Here is a 19,738-nt window from a genome sequence, read left to right as displayed (position 1 = left end):
GAGGGAGTGGGAGGCCTATTATAGAGAGTACAAAGAGAACAAAGGAGAGAACATCGAGCAGAGAGGATACAGAGTTACAGTGATCACTTGCAGCCTGTGATGCTCAGGGAGCAACTCCTGATTAGATGAAAAGATGAGTAACTTTATCTCCTTGACCCCAGTGGCAATGGACACCTGGAACACCAGCTTAACATTCTTCAGCCCTAATTCACCACAGGGTCACCTCAGTGCATGACAGATGGAAGAATTCAGAGATGCAAATTTAGGCTTCACCATGGTTTTCAACAGACAGAGGAACCACACAGCCCACAGTTTACCACTTCTTAGTACATATCATGCAGCTATTGCTTCTACTTTAGGAAACATATAGATGTACTGCTAGGGACACAAGACTTAACAGTGTGAAATCACAGAGTAACATCTCAAAAGGGTGACCCAGAGGAAACAAGACCTCCCATTTTCCTTAGGAACACAGTACACGAGCATTCCATCTTGGGCTAGTTATTTCTCATTCTTGATAATGGCACACACCACCAGTGCCATCCCACCTTAAGGTAATGAGTAATTTGTAAAGTTGTTCAGAGCTTGCCTGAAAAAGATCCCATACTTAGTATGTTAGAACGGCTTTATGTCACCCACAAGTCTTCGCACTTGCCTGACAGCAACTCCCCAACGTGAACCTCCTCAGCAACTTCATTAGACAGACTGACTGAAGCAGTGCTTCTTGTCAAGAAATGATTCACAGAACAGTCATATATTTTGGGGATTTATCAAAAAATGCTGAAGGTTTAACAGGGACAAACCTGGTAACTCTTCACCAGTTCTGAACCTTTCATCTCATCGGAAATGCAAAATACGAAGAAATATTTGATTTTTGAACCCTAAGAAAAGTAGTTTTCAGCTAGTATCAATCTGCAGGTATGGGACATGGTCAAAAAGCAAAACAGATGCTCCACACCTTTTAAATGTTGATAGCTTTTGTCTTTCCCTGCTTTCTAGAATAGCGTAAGCACATACAGTGCACTAATCTGGTATAGAAAGGACAGTAGGGAACAAACCTTCAGCTGACTTACTGAGGCTAACTTTATATGTCAACTTGCAAAGTTCACTGTGCTGCCAAACAAGTGCATGTTTAAAGCTGACATATGCAAATCCTTTGCACTCAGAAATCAGAGGGTGATAAACTGTTCTGTAGATGAACTGGAAAGAAAGCCCTTTTCCTTTGGAACTCTTGACTGGAAGGTGTCAGAAGCGCAGAAGAAAAATAAGGGTTTGCAAAATAAGAAAGGCAAAACCATACCCTGGCAGCTCTGAAATTTGCATGTCGGTGATTACGTGACAAAATATTTAAAGAATGGCAAAGCTTTCATTATTCAGTGAGTCTGCTTCTTTTCCTACATAGCTGTCTTCTTGTTCCAGTTGCAGCGAAATGGAAAATGCTTTCAACTGTCACCTGATGGAGCAAGTTAATTCTGCCTATTGCTATACATCCTTGTTGTTTATTCAGTTCCTTTTTCTGAGAAATGCCTCCTGTATACATCCTTCTTCTCTCATGTTTCACTTTCTTTCTTTTAGCTGACAAAATGGGTTAAATCTTGGTTTAGTCCAAAAGTCCTGGAGCATTTGCACTGCATTGTCTAACCTGGAGCTAAGAGGGAAGATACCAGAGATGTGAACGCTCAGGACAACAACAGGAACCACCTATCAACACTAACACAAAAATTCAGGCTACAATTTCACACACAGAATCGTGACTGTTAAGAATGAATATTAATAGATAACTGCTAAAGCAGAGCATGAAATAACCAGATATAAACTCAACAGGATGAAGCTTGGTAGAACACAATGGCAAATCTCATAAACATCGAGACAACATTCTGGTCTGTAACTGCTGAAGACTTTGCCAAAACACCAGTTTGACTCAAGCCTCCTACTCTTGTATCCATGTGGGTTATACTGGTTGGAAATGCTAGTTGTCAACAGTCTATTTTAGTTAAGACTTAGGCAGCTCCAGGGCATTACAGGTTTACACAAGGATTCTGGGCCTTTCAAACTCAGTTTCAGCACCAAAAGAAAGCAGAGATCCTACAGCTATACAGAGACATGGGCAGCAAAACACCCAAGCATAATGGCAAACTTCCATTTGGATGCATGGATCTATGGCACAATTCTCAACAGACACGAGCTTCTCATCTATATTCACCACCTTCAGAAACTCAGTTTTAAATTTGATCAAGAACATGTTGCAAACTTGGTGCCTTTTTTCTTAACTCCTTGTTCTTGTCAGAGGTTTGGACTGACTGCAAGGCTGAACCTGGATCTTTCTTCCTTACCATTAAATATGCATGAATACTTTCAAGACTAGTCCTTTACTGCACGCTTACTGTTACATGGGAGTTTCTCAGTGGCCCTGGGGAATGTCCTCAGCTTCTCTGCAATAATAAAGTCACTCAATTGCTACCTATAAGGTAAGCCTGGAAAGCTGAAGTAGCTCACTTAATCTGCAGGTCTAACTCCCAAATCATGTGGAAAAGGTCTGCAACCAAACACGTGAAGTACAACAACCTGTGGACAGGAATGCAATTGCCAGAAGCTTGTAAAAGGCCTTAAGGACCTCCTTGGAAAACTCTTTAAGACGTAAACTCTGACTCTTGCTCCTGTGTACACAGGACGTGATACTGGTTTAAATATCACAAAGATTTCAAGCCAATGCAAACCAGCTTGAAACCAAACCCTGACAAATCATACCGCCTTCTAGAACCACTGTGCTGGGGTTTTCTGGCTTTGCTTTATTCATTGGGCAAAATGCAAAAGGAAAACTGAGAAACAACCTTGCACTGAGTTCAAGAGAAAAATCTCTGTAGGCACACAACATCTGCTGCTGCTGCAAATTAATTGGGTATCCTACAGCTATAAGAAAAACTGGAGGAGCCAATCAGCCTTTGGTTGATACAAAACAGAATAAAGATGGAACTCTGGCAGCTACCTCTGAAAAGGGTACAACAATCCTCAAAAGGAGACTGCTGTGCAAAACTCATGCAAGAATCTCTGCTCTGCACTTTGCTGTTCATACAATGGCACCAATCAGGCATCTTTTGCATGGTTCTATTAAAATGTATTTTACAAATGCCTTTGCTAATAATCATACTATCCTGACTGAAGTGTTTGTACTTGGTTACCTAATACTCTTGGGCATATGACTTTGTGCAGTAAGTCAGTGTGAAACAATCCTGCTATTTTGAATTAGTTATTTTTCACTTCACTTTCTAGAATATTTCTGAGAGAAAAATCTACAATCCTTTTTTTCCTCCCTAAATATTTGGAAGAATTCAGAATAATACCCCTGTTTCCATCCTTTTACTTTGAAGAATGGAAAAATACGTATTCATATATAAAATAAATAAATTATGTGATTTAAGTATTATATATTAAAAAAATGGTTTATATATGTTTATATATGTATTATTTATAACATTTAACTGGTTATATATATATATAAACCACATTTAACTGGTTTTATGGGAGTTGACAAAATTGAATCTAAAGCTATTCTTATGGTTGTGAGAGGGGGACGGTTTGAACAGCTCTGCCAGTAGGATGTGTGTTGCCAGCACCAGGAAGGTAGGTGTAAGCTAACGTCAAACTAAGCCACATAATATTAAGATAGGGCAGACCTCAAAACAGATGTGCAACTCCTTATGGTGTATAACTGAAGGAAACTAAGAGATGAGATGAGGTAAGGGGGTTAATATGAGGAAATCATAAGGAAACAGCAATTGCTGTTCCTCAAATGCTCTTGAGGAGCTGCAGCTTTACACAGACTATGGTCTGCAGAAGAAAGATGAGATACAGTCCTCCCCCTGCACCACAGCATCTCCTCTTGCCCCACATAAGAACATTCTCTTTCTAAAGTCTGAAGCAGAGGATACTCATTGATGGCCACTGCCATTCCTTGGACTGTCACAAGACAAATCGCTCATGTTGTTTACTCCAGTTCTGGCCACTAAAGGCCAGCTGGCATGTCTGAAAATGTCCTAGTGAAATGGCAGGGTCAGAGGCATCCACATTTAACTTGTACCATTCTCACAGCACGATTAAATACAAACATAACCACCTGTTAGGCTTATTTCAGTGGGAGTATCTATTTTCAATTATAGCATTTACTATCCACCCTCAAGTATGGCAAGTAACACCATGGTAACATAAACACAGTGGTGGCTGCTTGAGAAAGTTAAATTATAAATAGCAATGTATAGCCCATGAGGTCCTGGAAATAAACTAACTAATCCATAGGCATTTGTAACTATGACATAACATTTCCACTAAAATGCTGTTTGCCTCATCTCAAACCCACTTGGAATAGATTTGGAAGTTGGGCATCACTTGACTGAGTTCATGTGCAGACATGAAAACAGCAGAGATAGTGGAGAAAATCAGCTAGAGCAAACCAGTGGAAAACTAATAACAAGAAAGAAATAATCCCTGTAGTAGGGATTATTCTGCTTCCATTGAAGCTGATGGGGAAAAAAACCCTCAAACCCAACCTATCCCAAATGTATGAGTCTCCATATTACATAGAACACATTTTTATACTGAATCATCCCTGTGGTGAAAAAAAGGAAAAGAAAAACAGGGACATAAAGACAAACCAAACAAACCCCCTTGGGCTTAACAGAGCAGCAAACATTTGGAAATGCAAATAAACTTAGCAACCCTCTAAAACGTTTGAGAGCTTTCGGAACTCGGTGCTCTCTTTCACTTCAGTCTGGGCGCAGAGATCCATGGTAACTGAGGGAATAGGGAGATTCAAGCCTGAGCTCCGCACTCAGCAGGGTCCTGAATTATCAATTGTTTCAGTGTGCTGTACAGTTCCTTATCCTCTGCAAGACTGAGGCCGAGCAGGAGCAGCAGGCTCTTGTTCAGAGCAGCAGCTTTCTGCCAGCTGGCCGGGCGCCTGCTGGGGTTGGCCAGGCTTTCTTCTTTGGGAGTACGACCAAGGACTCAAAAATGGGAGAAAGACCAGAGAATCCGAGTTTCTACAGAGTTAGGACTGAAAACCGAGCGTGAAGAGCTTACTGCCAAGTCTGAGGACAGCAATTGTACAATTCTATGTAGGCTTAAAGGCGTTAGCGTGAGTTTGACACAAACCTGGGGCTTGATCTAACCGTGTGAAAACGTCTTTTAGGTCAGGCAAGAGGGCGAACGATTGAGAGACGTCAGCTTGGTTTCTTTCTTGTTAAGAACAAGAGATTTGAAACATCTACATTTTCTTCTGGTTTACAGCCATTGGTTAAAGTCTACTTCTGATGAGACCGATAGAAATCTGGAATGGATCTACTGAGGTCAATGGAATGATTTCAGATCCGCATTGTGCGACTAAAATGGAATTTAAATTCCCAATGTTTCTCTTCTAAAAATATGCTGGGTTTTGTCATACATATTTGGTGACATCTCGGCCTCTCTGACATCAGCAGCAGAACTCATTGGTATTATTGCGGTCTAAATTCCACTGAATGACTTTCCTTTCACAGAGAGTGAAGCAAAACAAAACCCGGTCCATTGAAGTAAGATTTAAAGGCTTTAGATCAAGCCTGTGTGAGAACAGAAGCAGGCAGGTTACTGCAGAGTGAATCATGTGTAAGTCAGATGTTTCATTCAGCTTATTTCAAGTCACTGCACAAACCATTTATTAAATGAAAATACTACTTAAAGGTCAGCTAATGGGCACTTTCAAAGAAAACCTGACAACGGCAGATAAATAGCTGGATAAATCTGTCAAGCATCATTCAGAAGATAAGATTATACATACTAGGACCAGTATATTCAATGGGCCTTACAAGTGAGGCCGCTTAAATAGGACCATCTGTATTTAATCAGGAGAAATACAAGCTTGGCATGTGTAAGAACTTCATGCTTCTCAACAGAATTACCTTTGTCTTCATCTGATAAATACATGGTTTTGTTTCAGAGTGGACTGCGGGATTTGGTAACCTTTCACATACCTTGGTGACATGAACACAAAAGGTTATCTTGATATTTTTTAGTAACTCGTACAGAAAATGAGACCAAACTCTGCAAATACATTCCACAATTAGTTGTGTTTCTGACTGTCATCAGTGACTGATTGTTAATCAAGTAATTGAGCAACAGTATGTGTTACACTGAAGTGTCATTAGCACATAATTATTTTGCCATGCATTACAATAATATTTTTACTGAAAGAAATTCAAACATAGTCATTAATGGAGCAATACATTGAACCCAATGTGACATTCAGGGGGATGAAATGGAAAAGAAGGCACACTCAGCATTCCCACAGAGCTTAAGTATTCCTAAATCACTTAGGCAAGACTAATCTCAGAACAGACACGTAAAAACCCCTAAACAGAGACCGGGATTTTTCTGGAGAGCACATGAACGGGTTTTTAGCAAACCCAGTCTACAAACATTTCTGCACGTGACTCATAGCAATGTGCTGCTTGTGCTTTAAATTAAGCATGTGCGCAAGCGAAGCACACACAAAGCCAGGAGCGCGCCTGTAAAACCAGCTTCAGAACTGTGAAAGTACAGAACTAACAGAATCCAAAACTGCTCCAGCCTTTGCTGAGCACAAATAGGAAAAAGAGGGAAGATACCCTTCTTTTTTTTCCAAGAAAAGCCATGAAAATATCATTCCTACAGCTGTGTGGTTTGGTTGATACGCTGGAGGGAAGGAATGCCATCCAGAGGGACCTTGAGGTGGGCTGATGCCAATCTCATGAGGTTTAACCATGCCAAGTGCAAGGTCCTACACCTGGGTCAGAGCAATCCCAGGCACAGCTACAGGTTGGGTAAAGAAGAGATTCAGAGCAGCCCTGTGGAGAAGGACTTGGGGGTGTTGGTTGATGAGAAAATGAACATGAGCCGGCTTCAGTGTGCACCTGCAGCCCAGAAACCAACCGTATCCTGGGCTGCATCAAAAGGAGCGTGACCTGCAGGTCGAAGGAGGTGATCCTGCCCCTCTGCTCTGCTCTTGTGAGACCTCACCTGGAGCATTGTGTGCAGTTCTGGTGTCCTCAACATAAAAAGGACATGGAACTGTTGGAACGAGTCCAGAGGAGGCCACGAGGATGATCAGGGGCTGGAGCATCTCCTGTATGAAGACAGGCTGAGGAAGTTGGGGCTGTTCAGCCTGGAGAAGAGAAGCTGCGTGGAGACCTCATAGCAGCCTTCCAGTATCTGAAGGGGGGCTATAGGGATGCTGGAGAGGGACTCTTCATTAGGGACTGTAGTGATAGGACAAGGTGTAACAGGTTGGATCTAAGGAGGAAATTCTTTCCTGTTAGGGTGGTGAGGCACTGGAATGGGTTGCCCAGGGAGGTTGTGAATGCTCCATCCCTGGCAGTGTTTAAGACCAGGTTGGACAAGGCCTTGGGTGAGATGGTTTAGTGTGAGGTGTCCCTGCCCATGGCAGGGGGGTTGGAACTGGATGGTCTTAAGGTCCTTTCCAACCCTAACTATTCTATGATTCTATGATTACGCTTTATAAAAATAAAAATAGCATTTTAATACATATCCAAGGATTCCAAATTGGCTGATCACTTCTAACCAAAATTGGGAAGAAACGACAAAATGAGGAGAGAAACAAGATCAAGGCAGACTAAAAGCATCATATATAAACACAGGCCAAGTTCAAGCCTAGTTTCCCCCACCTACAGACTGTAAACCCATCTGTTAACACAACTTGATATCTAAATCACCTTGTCTTCAGTCCTTTCTAAACCTAGTCACTAATCCCGGGCAGCACCTATCTCCTTGCTCTCTGACAACATGCACACTGGTAATGTCACTTAAATATGCCTACAATGTGCCTACACAAAGCTCTTCAGGCTGCACTGGAGAGCTATCACTGCAAATCTGCATGAAATGTCACTATTTGTTTTATTTAGGTATTGAGCCTTACAAAATATACTTCACCATGACAGATGCTCCATGAACCAAAGGAGATAAGGATGGAATATAGGGAAAATTATAATGATTTGGGGAAAAAGAAAAAAAAATCATCATTTTAAATGACAAATCAGTTTTCCATGAGCAAGACTGCAAAGCATTATTCCTCACCCACAATAAATGAGTATCTTTTAATTGTTTGCATGTGTATATCTATCTCCTCCCTTATAGTATTTAATGGCCGCTTGTGTGTTCAGTTAGACGTTCAAAATGGAAAGCCTGCTTGTATTTCAGCATCCACAAGTGACTGGGTTCTATAAGGACAGCCTGGGGAACATATTTGTCAGCTCACTAGTCACAAAGAATATTGTGAATGAATCACTGTTATACACTATGGGTGTTCCATTACCTGACTAGGCAGACTTTTGTATAAAAGAATATGACTTCTAACAGATTTTAACAATACAAATGCCTATCAACTGAATACTCATGAAGGAAAACATCATTTTTAACCTTCTATAGCTATTACAGAAATATTTACCTTCCTATAAGCTAAAGGGCCTTATATATGTTAAGGATTAGAGTTGGAACTAGATGATCTTAAGGTCCTAACCATTCTATTATTCTACAAATCACCTAATATCTTTCCTTAGCACGTGTAGTCAGGCAAAAAGCACATGAAAATTAGTATAATTATATTATTCCTAACCTTACAATTAGACAGATGAAGAAATTAAACAGGTTGGACTAAGGGAAAATGTATTTGACATATCAGAGTTATCAGGCTTCAAGGTGCTAACATAGACATCTGTATCCACTACCAGCTACATAAACAGTTGGCCACAGTTTCAATAGGGCTGATCATTTAACGTTCCCATCAGCTCCTACATGACCTGCATGCTCTCAGCAACCCAAAGTTCATCCCAAAAATAAAACCCCAGAAAGCACTGTTTTATGAGCCAGTATTGACATTCTGTGCCTTCCTCTCCCTGTTCTTTTGTTTCTGAACCTACATTGTGCTTTCAAGGCAAACACACTCCACGGAGTTCTTGACAGCATTAAAGCTCTGTAGAGTGCTGTAGCTAGAAAATGCCCTGAACTACTGACAAGCTGCATTTTCTTATGCGGGAAATGCAAACCTGGGCCTTATATTTTGCCAACAAAGACTTCAAAGCAAATGTGTAGTATTAGTTTACATAAATATACACACACCTTGGAGAAAATAAGCGTTGACATGGAGAGACAGGCCAAGAGAGATGAAGAGACATCTATGTCAGTCTGGAGTTCCTTAGATAATATCTAAGCCTTTCCACTGAGAAGTTTTTTTAATGATTTACCCCAAAACTTGAAGCACAAAGGTTGTCTTGTTTCTTTCACAGAGCTGCATTGAAATGTGTAAATGGGAGTAAAGAAGAAAATGGGGTATTTTTGATCGTCTATTTGCAGTGGTGTGCAATGAAGAGCTGACATCTGTACTGCTTTGCTTTTATAGCTCTCTAGGTGACTACAATGAGTACAGGAAGGTCAGGCTAAAGGAAGGTACTTATTTTCTTCCCGTGGTAAAACACAGCTCTCACTTTCTTCTGTTCATTCTTACAAGTAGGTTGTGCACTGAAAGACTAAAATAGCTGTTCTTATTTGGTACTAAAACTTCACTTCTGATGCTTTCCCTCTCCTAGTTTGTCTCTTATATCATTATAATGAGTCTTCCCAATCCATAAGCTTTAAGGTCATGCTGCATGTAGCAAAGGTCTTGTGATGCCAGCAGACATGACCGCCCACAAAGACCAGATCGGATCTGTTCGCTAACAAGAGTCTTACACAACGATTTCTTTTGAAGGGTAAAGGGATGCCCCTAATGGTGTAAGGAGCTTTTCCAGATCAATAATTAACTCTGAGTAGTCCTCAAACAACTCTAGCAGTACCCCCCGTATTAACTGCAAAAAGAAGGCAAGGCTGGCGAGGTTCTCATAAGGTATATCCAGAAAGAATGATTAACCAAGTAAAATGGCCTTTACTTTTCATAGCACTTTATTATCTTGTAAAGGAATAAGTGTAAAACCAAAGATGCATTATAGCTATTGAATAGTTTCAGTTGCACAATAAGGCTCCATTTTTGCTGGACAACTTCAACCCTAAGCTACCAGAGAAACTTTTTCTGCAGAGCTCATGGCCATGGCATGGTCCAGTTAGCATTTTATTTGTAACTAATCCCATTTAATTCAATTTGAAAAGCTGACTTCCCCTTATGTTTGCTGATAGCCCTCCTGCTTACAACCAACATATTGCTTTTTCGAATGTTCCACACATTCCCATATTCCTGAAAATATGTTCTGTGATTATAGGTGGGAAATGAGAACAGCATCCATAATCAATCATTATTTAATCTATCTGTATTAACTGCAAGATGAGTAGACGCAGTTTGTCCTGCAATAGACAACTGTAGTTTAGGGGGAAAAAGGGTATTTTACGCTTTATACCCTACTAAAGGCTTTTCTGTTCTACGTACATATAGTTATGTCTAAATATCACAACACCTGCTAACTTTCAGGGTATAAAAACACTTTCTCAAATGCTTTCATTGACTTTCCAATCTGCCTGAATAAAACGTGTTATAACAAGTGCCCTTTGTACACAAAACAGTAGACTATGACACCTTTTAAAGAAGAAATGTACACAAGATGCGAAGAATGCAAACAGTGTTCACACATATGTTGTTGAAATCATTTATGGACAGAATCCACCCTGGCAGAACTGATAATGTCCAAACCAAGAGCTAAACAATGGCCCTTTCGATAAAGGAACAGGCACAACACCTCTAAATGCAGAAGTTGTTCGTGTTGAAAACTCATGATCCACGTTCACAGCCCTTCTGCAGGTCTCTGCTTGTTTGTATTCATGACAATACAGCTGTTCCTACACACCTCATGCAGGCAGTGCTCCCCACAGATCAAACCCAGCTTTCATCTATAGCCGAGAACAGGAGCAATCCCCCTGGCTTCAGCAGAGACACTCTCAGTTGAAATAAAGAACAAAGGAAAACCTGTTTGGACTGCAGGTCTGGCCACACACACATAGTTCAGAACTAACAGAAATAAATGCTAACGGACATCCCTGTTTCCAAGGAAAAAAAACCCTATGATGACTGCTGTATTGATATTCGGCTTTTAAATATACCCAACCTAACTTCACATCTTTATTAGCATCTTACAGCAATAGCTCCATTCTCAACAGGATCCAGCAAAACTGTCTTTCCACCCATTCCCCTACAGAATAATCACTTCCCACACAAATCAAACTTGAATGTGCTTTGCCTCTTCCAAACTACAAGTTCAGTGCCATGCTAAGCTATCAGGTTTGGTTTTCATTTTCAGATAAAAGCCCTGCAATCCTTCCTCTGGAATTACGGCTTGCAATGAGACTCAAGGCTGAGCGTTCTTTAGCTTCTCTGCTCTTTTCAATTGCTTGGTGTTCTTTCCCCTTTTTTAGGAATGTGGGTTTTAACTGATGATATTTAAACCACCACAATGCAGCCCATTGTCATGTTCTCTGATATGATGGAACAAACTATTTGTAAGAATGAATTAACACATGAAAACGCAAGGGAAAAAATAACCAAGAAGCAAACTCAACTGCTGATTGCAGCTGGGATGAGGGCTGGTAACATATCCTAAGCAATGACTGCACCAGATTTTACTTGCTCTATGGAATAACTGGAAGAAATGGCTTTTGTGAGGTCTCAGTGCTAAGAAAAGGACTGCATTTGCGTGCATGTTTCCCAGAAGTACCGCAAATGAGATAAAGAATGAACTTCTAACTGGGAATCGGATTGGCTTTGTCAACCAACCGCTATATTCTGACCTAATAGAGCTGTTGGTACTATTTTGTTTAGAAATGAACATGGTATTTCCTTTCTTACATAATTTTCAAGCTGAGCAGGCAGTTTGCAACAATATATATGTAACAGCCCTAAATAACTGCCAATAAAAACTCACTTTAATGAGTTTGCCTCAGCCTCGAATAAGAACCCTGGTGTGGTGCCACAGCAAGCACTCTTGGAACAGCCTGTCTTCCCTGGCGCCTATGGAACGGGAACAAAGAGGCACCTCTCACTGCTGTATCCTAGCTCAAAAGGCACAAGAACAGCTCAGTCTGCAGCAATCAGCGTATCTCAGGAAGTGTTTTATTTGCAAGAAAGCATTTGGGCTCCACGCTGACAGGTATGAAACACAGCTCCCATCAATACTGGAGTTTCTTATCTGCTAAGGGGATCAACGAAAGCATGCCTCAAGAACAGGATCTGCTGCAGCTCATGAAGACCAGCTCTGCAGAATCTCCTATCCACCACCCTGCCAGAAACCCTTCCAACCTGGAGGCAGGGCTGCTGTGACACCTATCTGCTTCTTACTCTTCTCCAGAGACAAGTTAAGGTCATAGCTGCCAACCAGCACAGTGCCAATTGCTGTACTGTGCATGTGTGTATTTACACAGAGTCATGACTCCTTGTTACCCAACTGGCCATTACACAACGTTTTGATGCACATTTGCCCACATTACACACAGAATCTGACTACAGAAGATGGGGTGCACGTGCTTGGCTGGCACAGTTCACACTCCCTTTTGCCTCCTGTACCGATTACCTTCACAGGAATGGCATGGGAAGCCACTGGAGTTTCAATGACAACACACCGCTGGGTAAAGATGGAATTCTTCCTCCTTCATGCTGTGAGACTTCCACATGTGGCTAACCAGCAAGTCAGTGCTAAACAAGGAAACTGCTCATGGAAATGCTTCTGAATGTGCGTATGAAGTGCACAGGCCGAAAGCCAGAACTTCCAAACAGTGCAAAAAGCAGAGCTGTAAAGTCAAGAGTGAGAAACGCAGCACAAAAAGAGAAGCCATGCAGCTGTGTCAGAAATAACAGCGTTTTCCACATACCCATTGAAACCTACAGCCTTGCAAACACTTCGGTGCTCAAGCCCCAGAAACATCAATGCGCATTAGGTACCCAAGTGCCGCTGTAGAGCAGAGCCCAACGTCCCAATCCCGTGAAGAACTGCACATCCTCTGCAAATTGCATTTCCAACAAAGCCCATTGAGCTACAGGGACTTAGCACCTCGTAGAAGGCAGTTTGGGCGTCTTAGAACCAAAGTGCTCTTGTTTTTTAAAGGGTGAGCATTACTGCATGATGTTCTCCCAAGGGCTGCATAGAGCATCACCTTAGCCTACAGAGATGCCCAAAATACCATGCATTATTGGTAGTTAATGTGCAACTAAGGGTAAAAATCAAATAACACCACCTTCATAGACTGTAGGAGATGTCACAAAGATGAACACCAAGAGAAATACAGTTTGGGACTTTATTTAGTATGTAAATCACTATAACAAAAATAAGATACCTGCCAATTGCACATTATTGTCCTAGCTCATTTTATACTTATAATGAAATTCATGCTAAATATCAGATATGTTCTAGGTTCAAGACATCTCAGCTGCAGATCTTGGACTAAATAATGGATAATTCAACATGAGAGAACCTACAAGACGCATGAGTATCTTGGCTAATTCTGTTGCATTGTAGGGAATAAAAGACCCCATCATGCATCAAACACTCCCATTGGGGGGGGTGTGTGGCCTTTTCTGTACCTGGAAATCTTGTTTAACAATAATTTTCCAAAAGAAATCAGATCTGCTCCCTTCTGATAAGGTAACGAACCGTTGTTAACTGAGCGTGGTAGTCTGAGGACATCAGGAACTGGCTTGGCTAAAACGTTGTCTGCATTAGGACAACACAATAAACACATGAAACGATGCACTGAAAGAATAATGCCAGCCAGCATCACAGCATGCTATGGAACTTGGCTGGGAAACAGAATAGTTTGTGTCGGGAGGGACACCTTCCACTGGAGCAGCTTGCTCCAGGCCCCTGTGTCCAACCTGGCCTTCAACACTGCCAGGGATGGGGCAGCCACAGCTCCTCTGGGCACCCTGTGCCAGCGCCTCAGCACCCTCACAGTGTGCTGCAATTAAATAACAGAATTAACTATTCTGTTAGTTAAGTTATTTAGGAAGTTCTTAATTAAAGCTACACATTAAACCTGTGCCTGTTCACCTACACGTACACGGTGGGGCTAGGTCCTGCTCCCAGAAAAAGGGATTTCCGGAGCAGCTTCAAGTAAATATTTGGCAGTTCCAATTCGCAGGTTGAGAACACCGTTAATTTGCCAAATTTTCAGACAGGGACAAAAAGCCCATTGAGACGAGCACTCAGTCACACTGCGAGGACTCCTCCGGGCACACTGCAAAGGAAGCAAACCAGAACGGTGCAGAGAACACCCGCAGGCTCTACTTAAACAAAAACCCGCTTGAATTAATGGGTGAAATCCCTGCGTTTCGTTACTGCCCGGGGGGAGACAGGTCCAGAAGGGCGCTGCGCTGCCCCGAGTAGAGCCGAACCGAGCCGAGCCGAGCCGAGCCGAGGGGGCCCGGGGCTGCCCCGAGGGGAAGAGCGCCCTCTGGCGGCCGCGGGGAGTGCGCCCCCTGGCGGTCCCTCTGGCGCCCGCCGAAGAGAAACTCCGCGCAGCTCAGGCGCAAGATGCGCGGCGCGCAGCCGGCTCGCGTAGGGCGTGCGCGCAAAAGCAGCCACGTCCGGTGGCGCAGCGCAAGCGGGCTGAGCAGAGCAGCGCTACCTTTCTGCTGTCAACCTGAAATGACCAGCTCATTCACATCCGCACCTGTAAACAACCACGGTTTACACGCACCAGTAACCCCATAGCACGGGCACTGCATGCAGGTACTGCTGCCTTCGTTAAAGAGCAGGCAGGGTGTTCGCAGATAAGCAGAACCCTAACTCGGAGTTTGGAACGGTCACAAAGAGCGCTCTGACTTCCAGCTGCTTCTCTAAATGATAAAGTTTTGCTAACAAATTATCACCTCCCTACCCTACCTGTGCTGCAGTTTCAGGCCACGTTCCACTGCAAGGGTATTTTAAGCAAAGGTGAAGATATCTTTAGAATCTGGGTTTGGACGGGCGCGTTATCAGATGGGGGATTTCAGCACAAAGCGCTCCCTTGCAAACAGGAGCAAGGCTCTAAAGTCTGCCTGGAAAATCGTCATAACCAACACTTTGAGGACTTCAGTTACCTTCGCTCCTGCGGAATTCCCTTCATTTCCAACCAAAACATTCCTCTCTGCCCAGCCACCTCCGACCAAGTTCATCGCACGAAGAACGATTCAGTAAAGCAAACACAGCCTCAACTCGCCTGGAGGGAGAAGACCCTCGCTAAGTCAGAGCCGTTCCCCGAGGCAGAGCTTACCTCTTCAACTGTCAAAGGCATGCAGATCCGGTACTCCTTCATGAGCATATTCCCCCTGCCTCGGTGCGGACCAGCAAACCGGGAGAAAAGTGGTTATTTCGGCACGATGATCACGACGAAAACCAAGCACGGGGAGGGGGGGAACAAGCGAGTCCCTTTCTCGGTGCGCGCTTGACAATGCGTCCACACGACAGTAACGCGACCATGCAGGAGGGCTGACCCCGGCGGAGGAGAGCCAACACCGCTGCTCCTGCCTTCCAGTTCCTCCTCTTCCAGAGCGCGCTCACGGCAATCCCGCACCGGCAGCCGCCGCCGAGTCCCGCGCCCCAAACGCCGCCGCTACAGCCCGAGGCATCCGTCGGAAGCGTGCGCAACCGGCCGCCTCCCGCAGCCCCGGCGCGGCATGCCTGGGGCGGCCGCGGAACCACTGAGCCCCCCCCCCGGCGCAGCCGGCAGGAAGGACGGGCGCCGGTTACCGAGACAAAGGCGGCTCGAACGCCTCCTTCCCCCGCTGCTCGAACGCGGCTCCCGCTGTGCCCGGGGGGCCGGAGGTGGTGGTGATGGGGGGGGGGGGCAGCGCAGCGATCCGGTGGCCGCGGGCTCGGAGCGGCTACAACGGCCCCGGGGGGGCGGGTGACATCAGCGAGGGGCGGGTTTGAGCGGCGCGGCCGGGCCGCGGAGCTCCGGGTGTCGCCCGGCGGTGCCCCCGGGGAGGCAGCGCTGGAGCGGGACAAGCCCCGGCCCCAGTTGATCCCAACGCGGAGCCGGCTCGATGCGGGGCGGGGGGGGGGGGGGGGGAAGGCTTGGTCCTGCGGGGGACAACGAACGTGCAAAGCGCTCACAACGCGGGGCAGGGAGAGCCCCGTCAGGGCCCCGGGACTCCGCAGCCGCCTCTCGTTACCGGCGGCGGGGCAGCCGGGGCACAGGATGTGAAGGCCTCACCCATTTCCCTTTCGGTCAGCCCTGCGTTATCTGCAGCGCAGGCACAACCCGTGTGCTCCTATCGCCTTGTTCCTATTTACTTTCGAACGCCACGTACAAAGTTGGGTGGAAACGCGCCGCCCCCCCACGCTGAACAACGGAGCCGTTTCAGGAGGGCTCACCCCGACCCCGAGTAGGCAGATGCTCAGTTACACCGGGTTGCAGTGGGCGTGGGGGCCGCGGTTTCGAGAGGGATTTACCCCGTATGAAGTTGCCACTTGGTAGCACAGGAGCCCGGGTCTGGAACGAGGGGGGATCCCCCCGTTGCACAACCGCAGGTCAATGATAAAACCTTGTATTGCTGCTTGTCCCTGCTTTCCAAGCGGCTGTAAAGCACGGATCACTGAGAAGCACTGTGCCAGTAACGTGAGAGCACAAGGCACTGCATAATGGCAAACACACACCTGCATTTAAGCAGACACCAGCTACAAAACTGGAATGATGAAAGGCCGTATTGAGGACTGCTAAAGATGAATGGAGGTCTACAGTGAAACGTGTGTTTCATAACAAGACAGAGCACAAACCCCCTCAGAATCCCATTGGTCCTGGATGTACATTTCGAAGCCATGTATATGGTTTTTAGCCCGGAGAGGACACAGTGCCATCTCCTGGAGCTAACGACAGAACTTTCCCATCCCATTGCAATAACGGCACAATATTTCACATGCTCTGCCTTTCCCATGAAGTGCAAACACCTACACAAAGACATGGAAAATCTGGGAGCTCTGGGAACAGCCTGGATTTTCAGCGGAGGTACGAACAATGTCCTTAATGAGACTCGTATCTCAGACCTGACAACAGCTATTACATACCAAACCTGGGGCTGTAATTCATGATGTTTGTTCTATGTGTTCCTGAAACTTCCATGCAAAATAGCCAAAACAAGGCAATAAACTGTGCTAGGCCAGGTTGGATGGAGCTTGGAGCAACCTGGTCTAGGGGAAGTTGTCCCTGCCCATGGCAGAGGGGTTGGAACTAGATGGTCTTTAAGGTCCCTTCCAACCCAAACCATTCCATGATGCTATGATATGATATTACCTATAGATTACAGGTAATGCAAATTCAGATCTAAACCATCTGCTTCAGTTTTAAGTGATTTGCTAATGGGTTCATTCATGGAAGACAATGTATCTGGATTACTGCTGAAAAAGCAGCATAAGTAAGTGGAACTTATTTGCATAAGGCCTTGATGCTACTCAGCTGTAGGTAGAGACACTGATTTCAATAAAAATAGGAGAAAGACCTAAACAAGTTTATCTCCGGTTACCTGATTTCAGCATAAGCTGACCATTATAGCTCTATTTAAAACATCAAAGCATGATGTCTGCAGAAAGTAGTATCTGATCCCGGAGCTGCTTCAACCAGAAACCAAAATCACTTCCCCTACCTACAGTGAAACGCTCTTCAGTCTCCCCACACTCACCCCCAGGGGAACAGCCCATTTTAGTGCTCTCTGCACATGCACGTGGGGAACTAACCAGGGACCCCACCAATACCCTTTACAAACAGTGCTCACCAAATGCTTTCATTTCAGGTCATGCTGGCAGGGAAGATGTCTGGCTCCAGCTAGGCAGGATTTCTGCCAAGCGAGCCCACCTCAGTGTCTGTTTTCTGTGTACTGTAAGAAACAAATCTCTTACCTCTGCATCGTGTTCTCTGTGGCCACTTGTGAAAATGGGACATTCTTCACTCCTCATTCATTTTGACCTGGGGGGAAAAGCCCATATTGAACCATGCTGAGCAGTAACTCCACATGGACTTGTGTCAGCAAAAGAGACAACAAAAGGCAACTACTCCTTGAGGCATTTTTCCAGAGTTTTGACTAAGAACTGAGGGGGTTTTGAGCCATTCAGGAAGTCTACATTGGAGGCAAAAGCTGCCTCCTCATGTCCCAGCACACCCATGCAGGCGAGGGAAGGTAACAGTTGCAGTTATGCATTCACCTCCTTACCCTTTTGCTGCCTGAACCAACATGACTGTGTATGGAAACATGCTCAATTACATTACGTGTGACGTGTTGCTTCCCTGAAAGCCATCGCTCCTTATCCATCAACTGTAAAATTACACTAATATGGAGATTTTGCCATTCAAAATAAGTAGCCAAAGCTCTGTAAAAACCTGTGAATGGCCACCGTTAGGAGAGAGCTCACTCTCTATGACAGGCATGTAGTTTTGGTATTTAGGTCAATTAATAACCAAAAATCATTCCGAATGAAGGATAAATTCTGATAACTAGACTTCTTAAGTCTGAGTTCAAAGAGAAGGTGACTCAAGTCCATGGTCTGTGCTGTGCTAGCTGGAAAGCAAGTACCAGACACAACTGCAAAATACAGTATTGGCTCTGAACTCCTTCAACAGAATTACTCTGAGTTTACACCAGATGCAGTAACTCGGTCTTCATTCCATAAGCAAAAGATGTAGCAGTTATCTCGAATACGCCTTTGCCACGTTAACATGTTGGTACGTACACAGATTGGAGTAACACAACACAAGGTGTAATGTTATAGTAACCTGTTTCCCCCAGGAGAGAACCCCTACAGAAAAGGGCATTCATTGATCAGGATTTAGGAGTTGCTTTCTCGCAAACATACAGTCCCAGCCTGATTTGGGTTGGAAAGGACCTTAAAGCTCATCCAGCTCCAACCCCTGCCACGGGCAGGGACCCCTTCCCCTCGAGCAGCTTGCTCCAAGCCCCTGTGTCCAGCCTGGCCTTGAGCACTGCCAGGGATGGGGCAGCCACAGCTTCTCTGGGCACCCTGTGCCAGCGCCTCAGCACCCTCACAGGAAAGAGCTTATGAGCGCTGAACTCCTCCAGTGATTGCAGTTCCTGTAGTGCATGGAATCCTCTGCTGGGATGGGAGATGACAACAATCTGCCGCCACGTGTATTGTACCGACATCTATCAAAGCCACGAATGGTGCAACACCGTCTGAAATCAGGATGCTTGCGCTCCCCAAAATCATGGCATCTCCTACCTTCTCCTCACCTCTCCAGCAACGCAAGTTGATTCAATGGCTCAAGGCTGGAACACGACACACACTTAAATCCTCATGGTGACAAGCTACTGTACCCCGCCTCCTCCACCGAGGTCGCACCGTGGGGCTGCCCGCCGCACGAACGCGGTGTGCCCGTCCCAACATACAGAGGAACGGCGCAAGAACACCGTCCCCCTGACCCCCCCCGCAGCCCCATCAAGGTCTGGAGCTCTTGACACCGGCTACGAGCAACACCGTGGCTATAGCGGCTGTGCCGAGCCCCCACGGCAGTGCTGATACCGGAGGGCTCCATTGTGGACCCAGTGCCCCGGGCCTGGCACCCCATTCCCGGGTACCGGGCAGACCCCTTCCTCCCGGGCGCGCCAATAGCCGCGCCAGGCTCCGCCCCTTCGGCGTGTCCCCGCCCCTCACGCCCCGCCCCGCCCCGGGTCCTGAGGCGGCCGGGGGTGGCTCCGTCAGCGCCTGCCGAGCGTGGGGCTTTGTGCGGGTCCTGCCCGCTTCCGGTGCGCTGTGTG

General features: G+C 45.4%; 1 protein-coding gene across 1 annotated transcript in view; it reads right to left on the bottom strand.

Moving 5' to 3' along the window:
- The window catches only part of PITPNC1 (phosphatidylinositol transfer protein cytoplasmic 1), a 77,534-nt gene extending 61,764 nt beyond the window's left edge, over positions 1-15,770 (bottom strand). Inside the window, exon 1 of the mRNA XM_061455289.1 lies at positions 15,247-15,770. Coding sequence (XP_061311273.1) covers positions 15,247-15,294 — 48 coding nt within the window. The 5' untranslated portion in view covers positions 15,295-15,770. The remainder of the gene's footprint in view (positions 1-15,246) is intronic.
- Between the last annotated feature and the right edge of the window lie 3,968 nt (positions 15,771-19,738).

This window comes from Pezoporus flaviventris, unplaced genomic scaffold (genome assembly GCF_033815535.1).
Source record: "Pezoporus flaviventris isolate CSIRO_AGI_PZ_B2104156 unplaced genomic scaffold, CSIRO_AGI_Pfla_v1 ptg000020l, whole genome shotgun sequence".
Taxonomy (NCBI): Eukaryota; Metazoa; Chordata; class Aves; order Psittaciformes; family Psittacidae; genus Pezoporus; species Pezoporus flaviventris.
The sequence above is the reverse complement of the archived record's forward strand: the minus strand, read 5'-3'. Positions and strand labels throughout refer to the sequence as shown.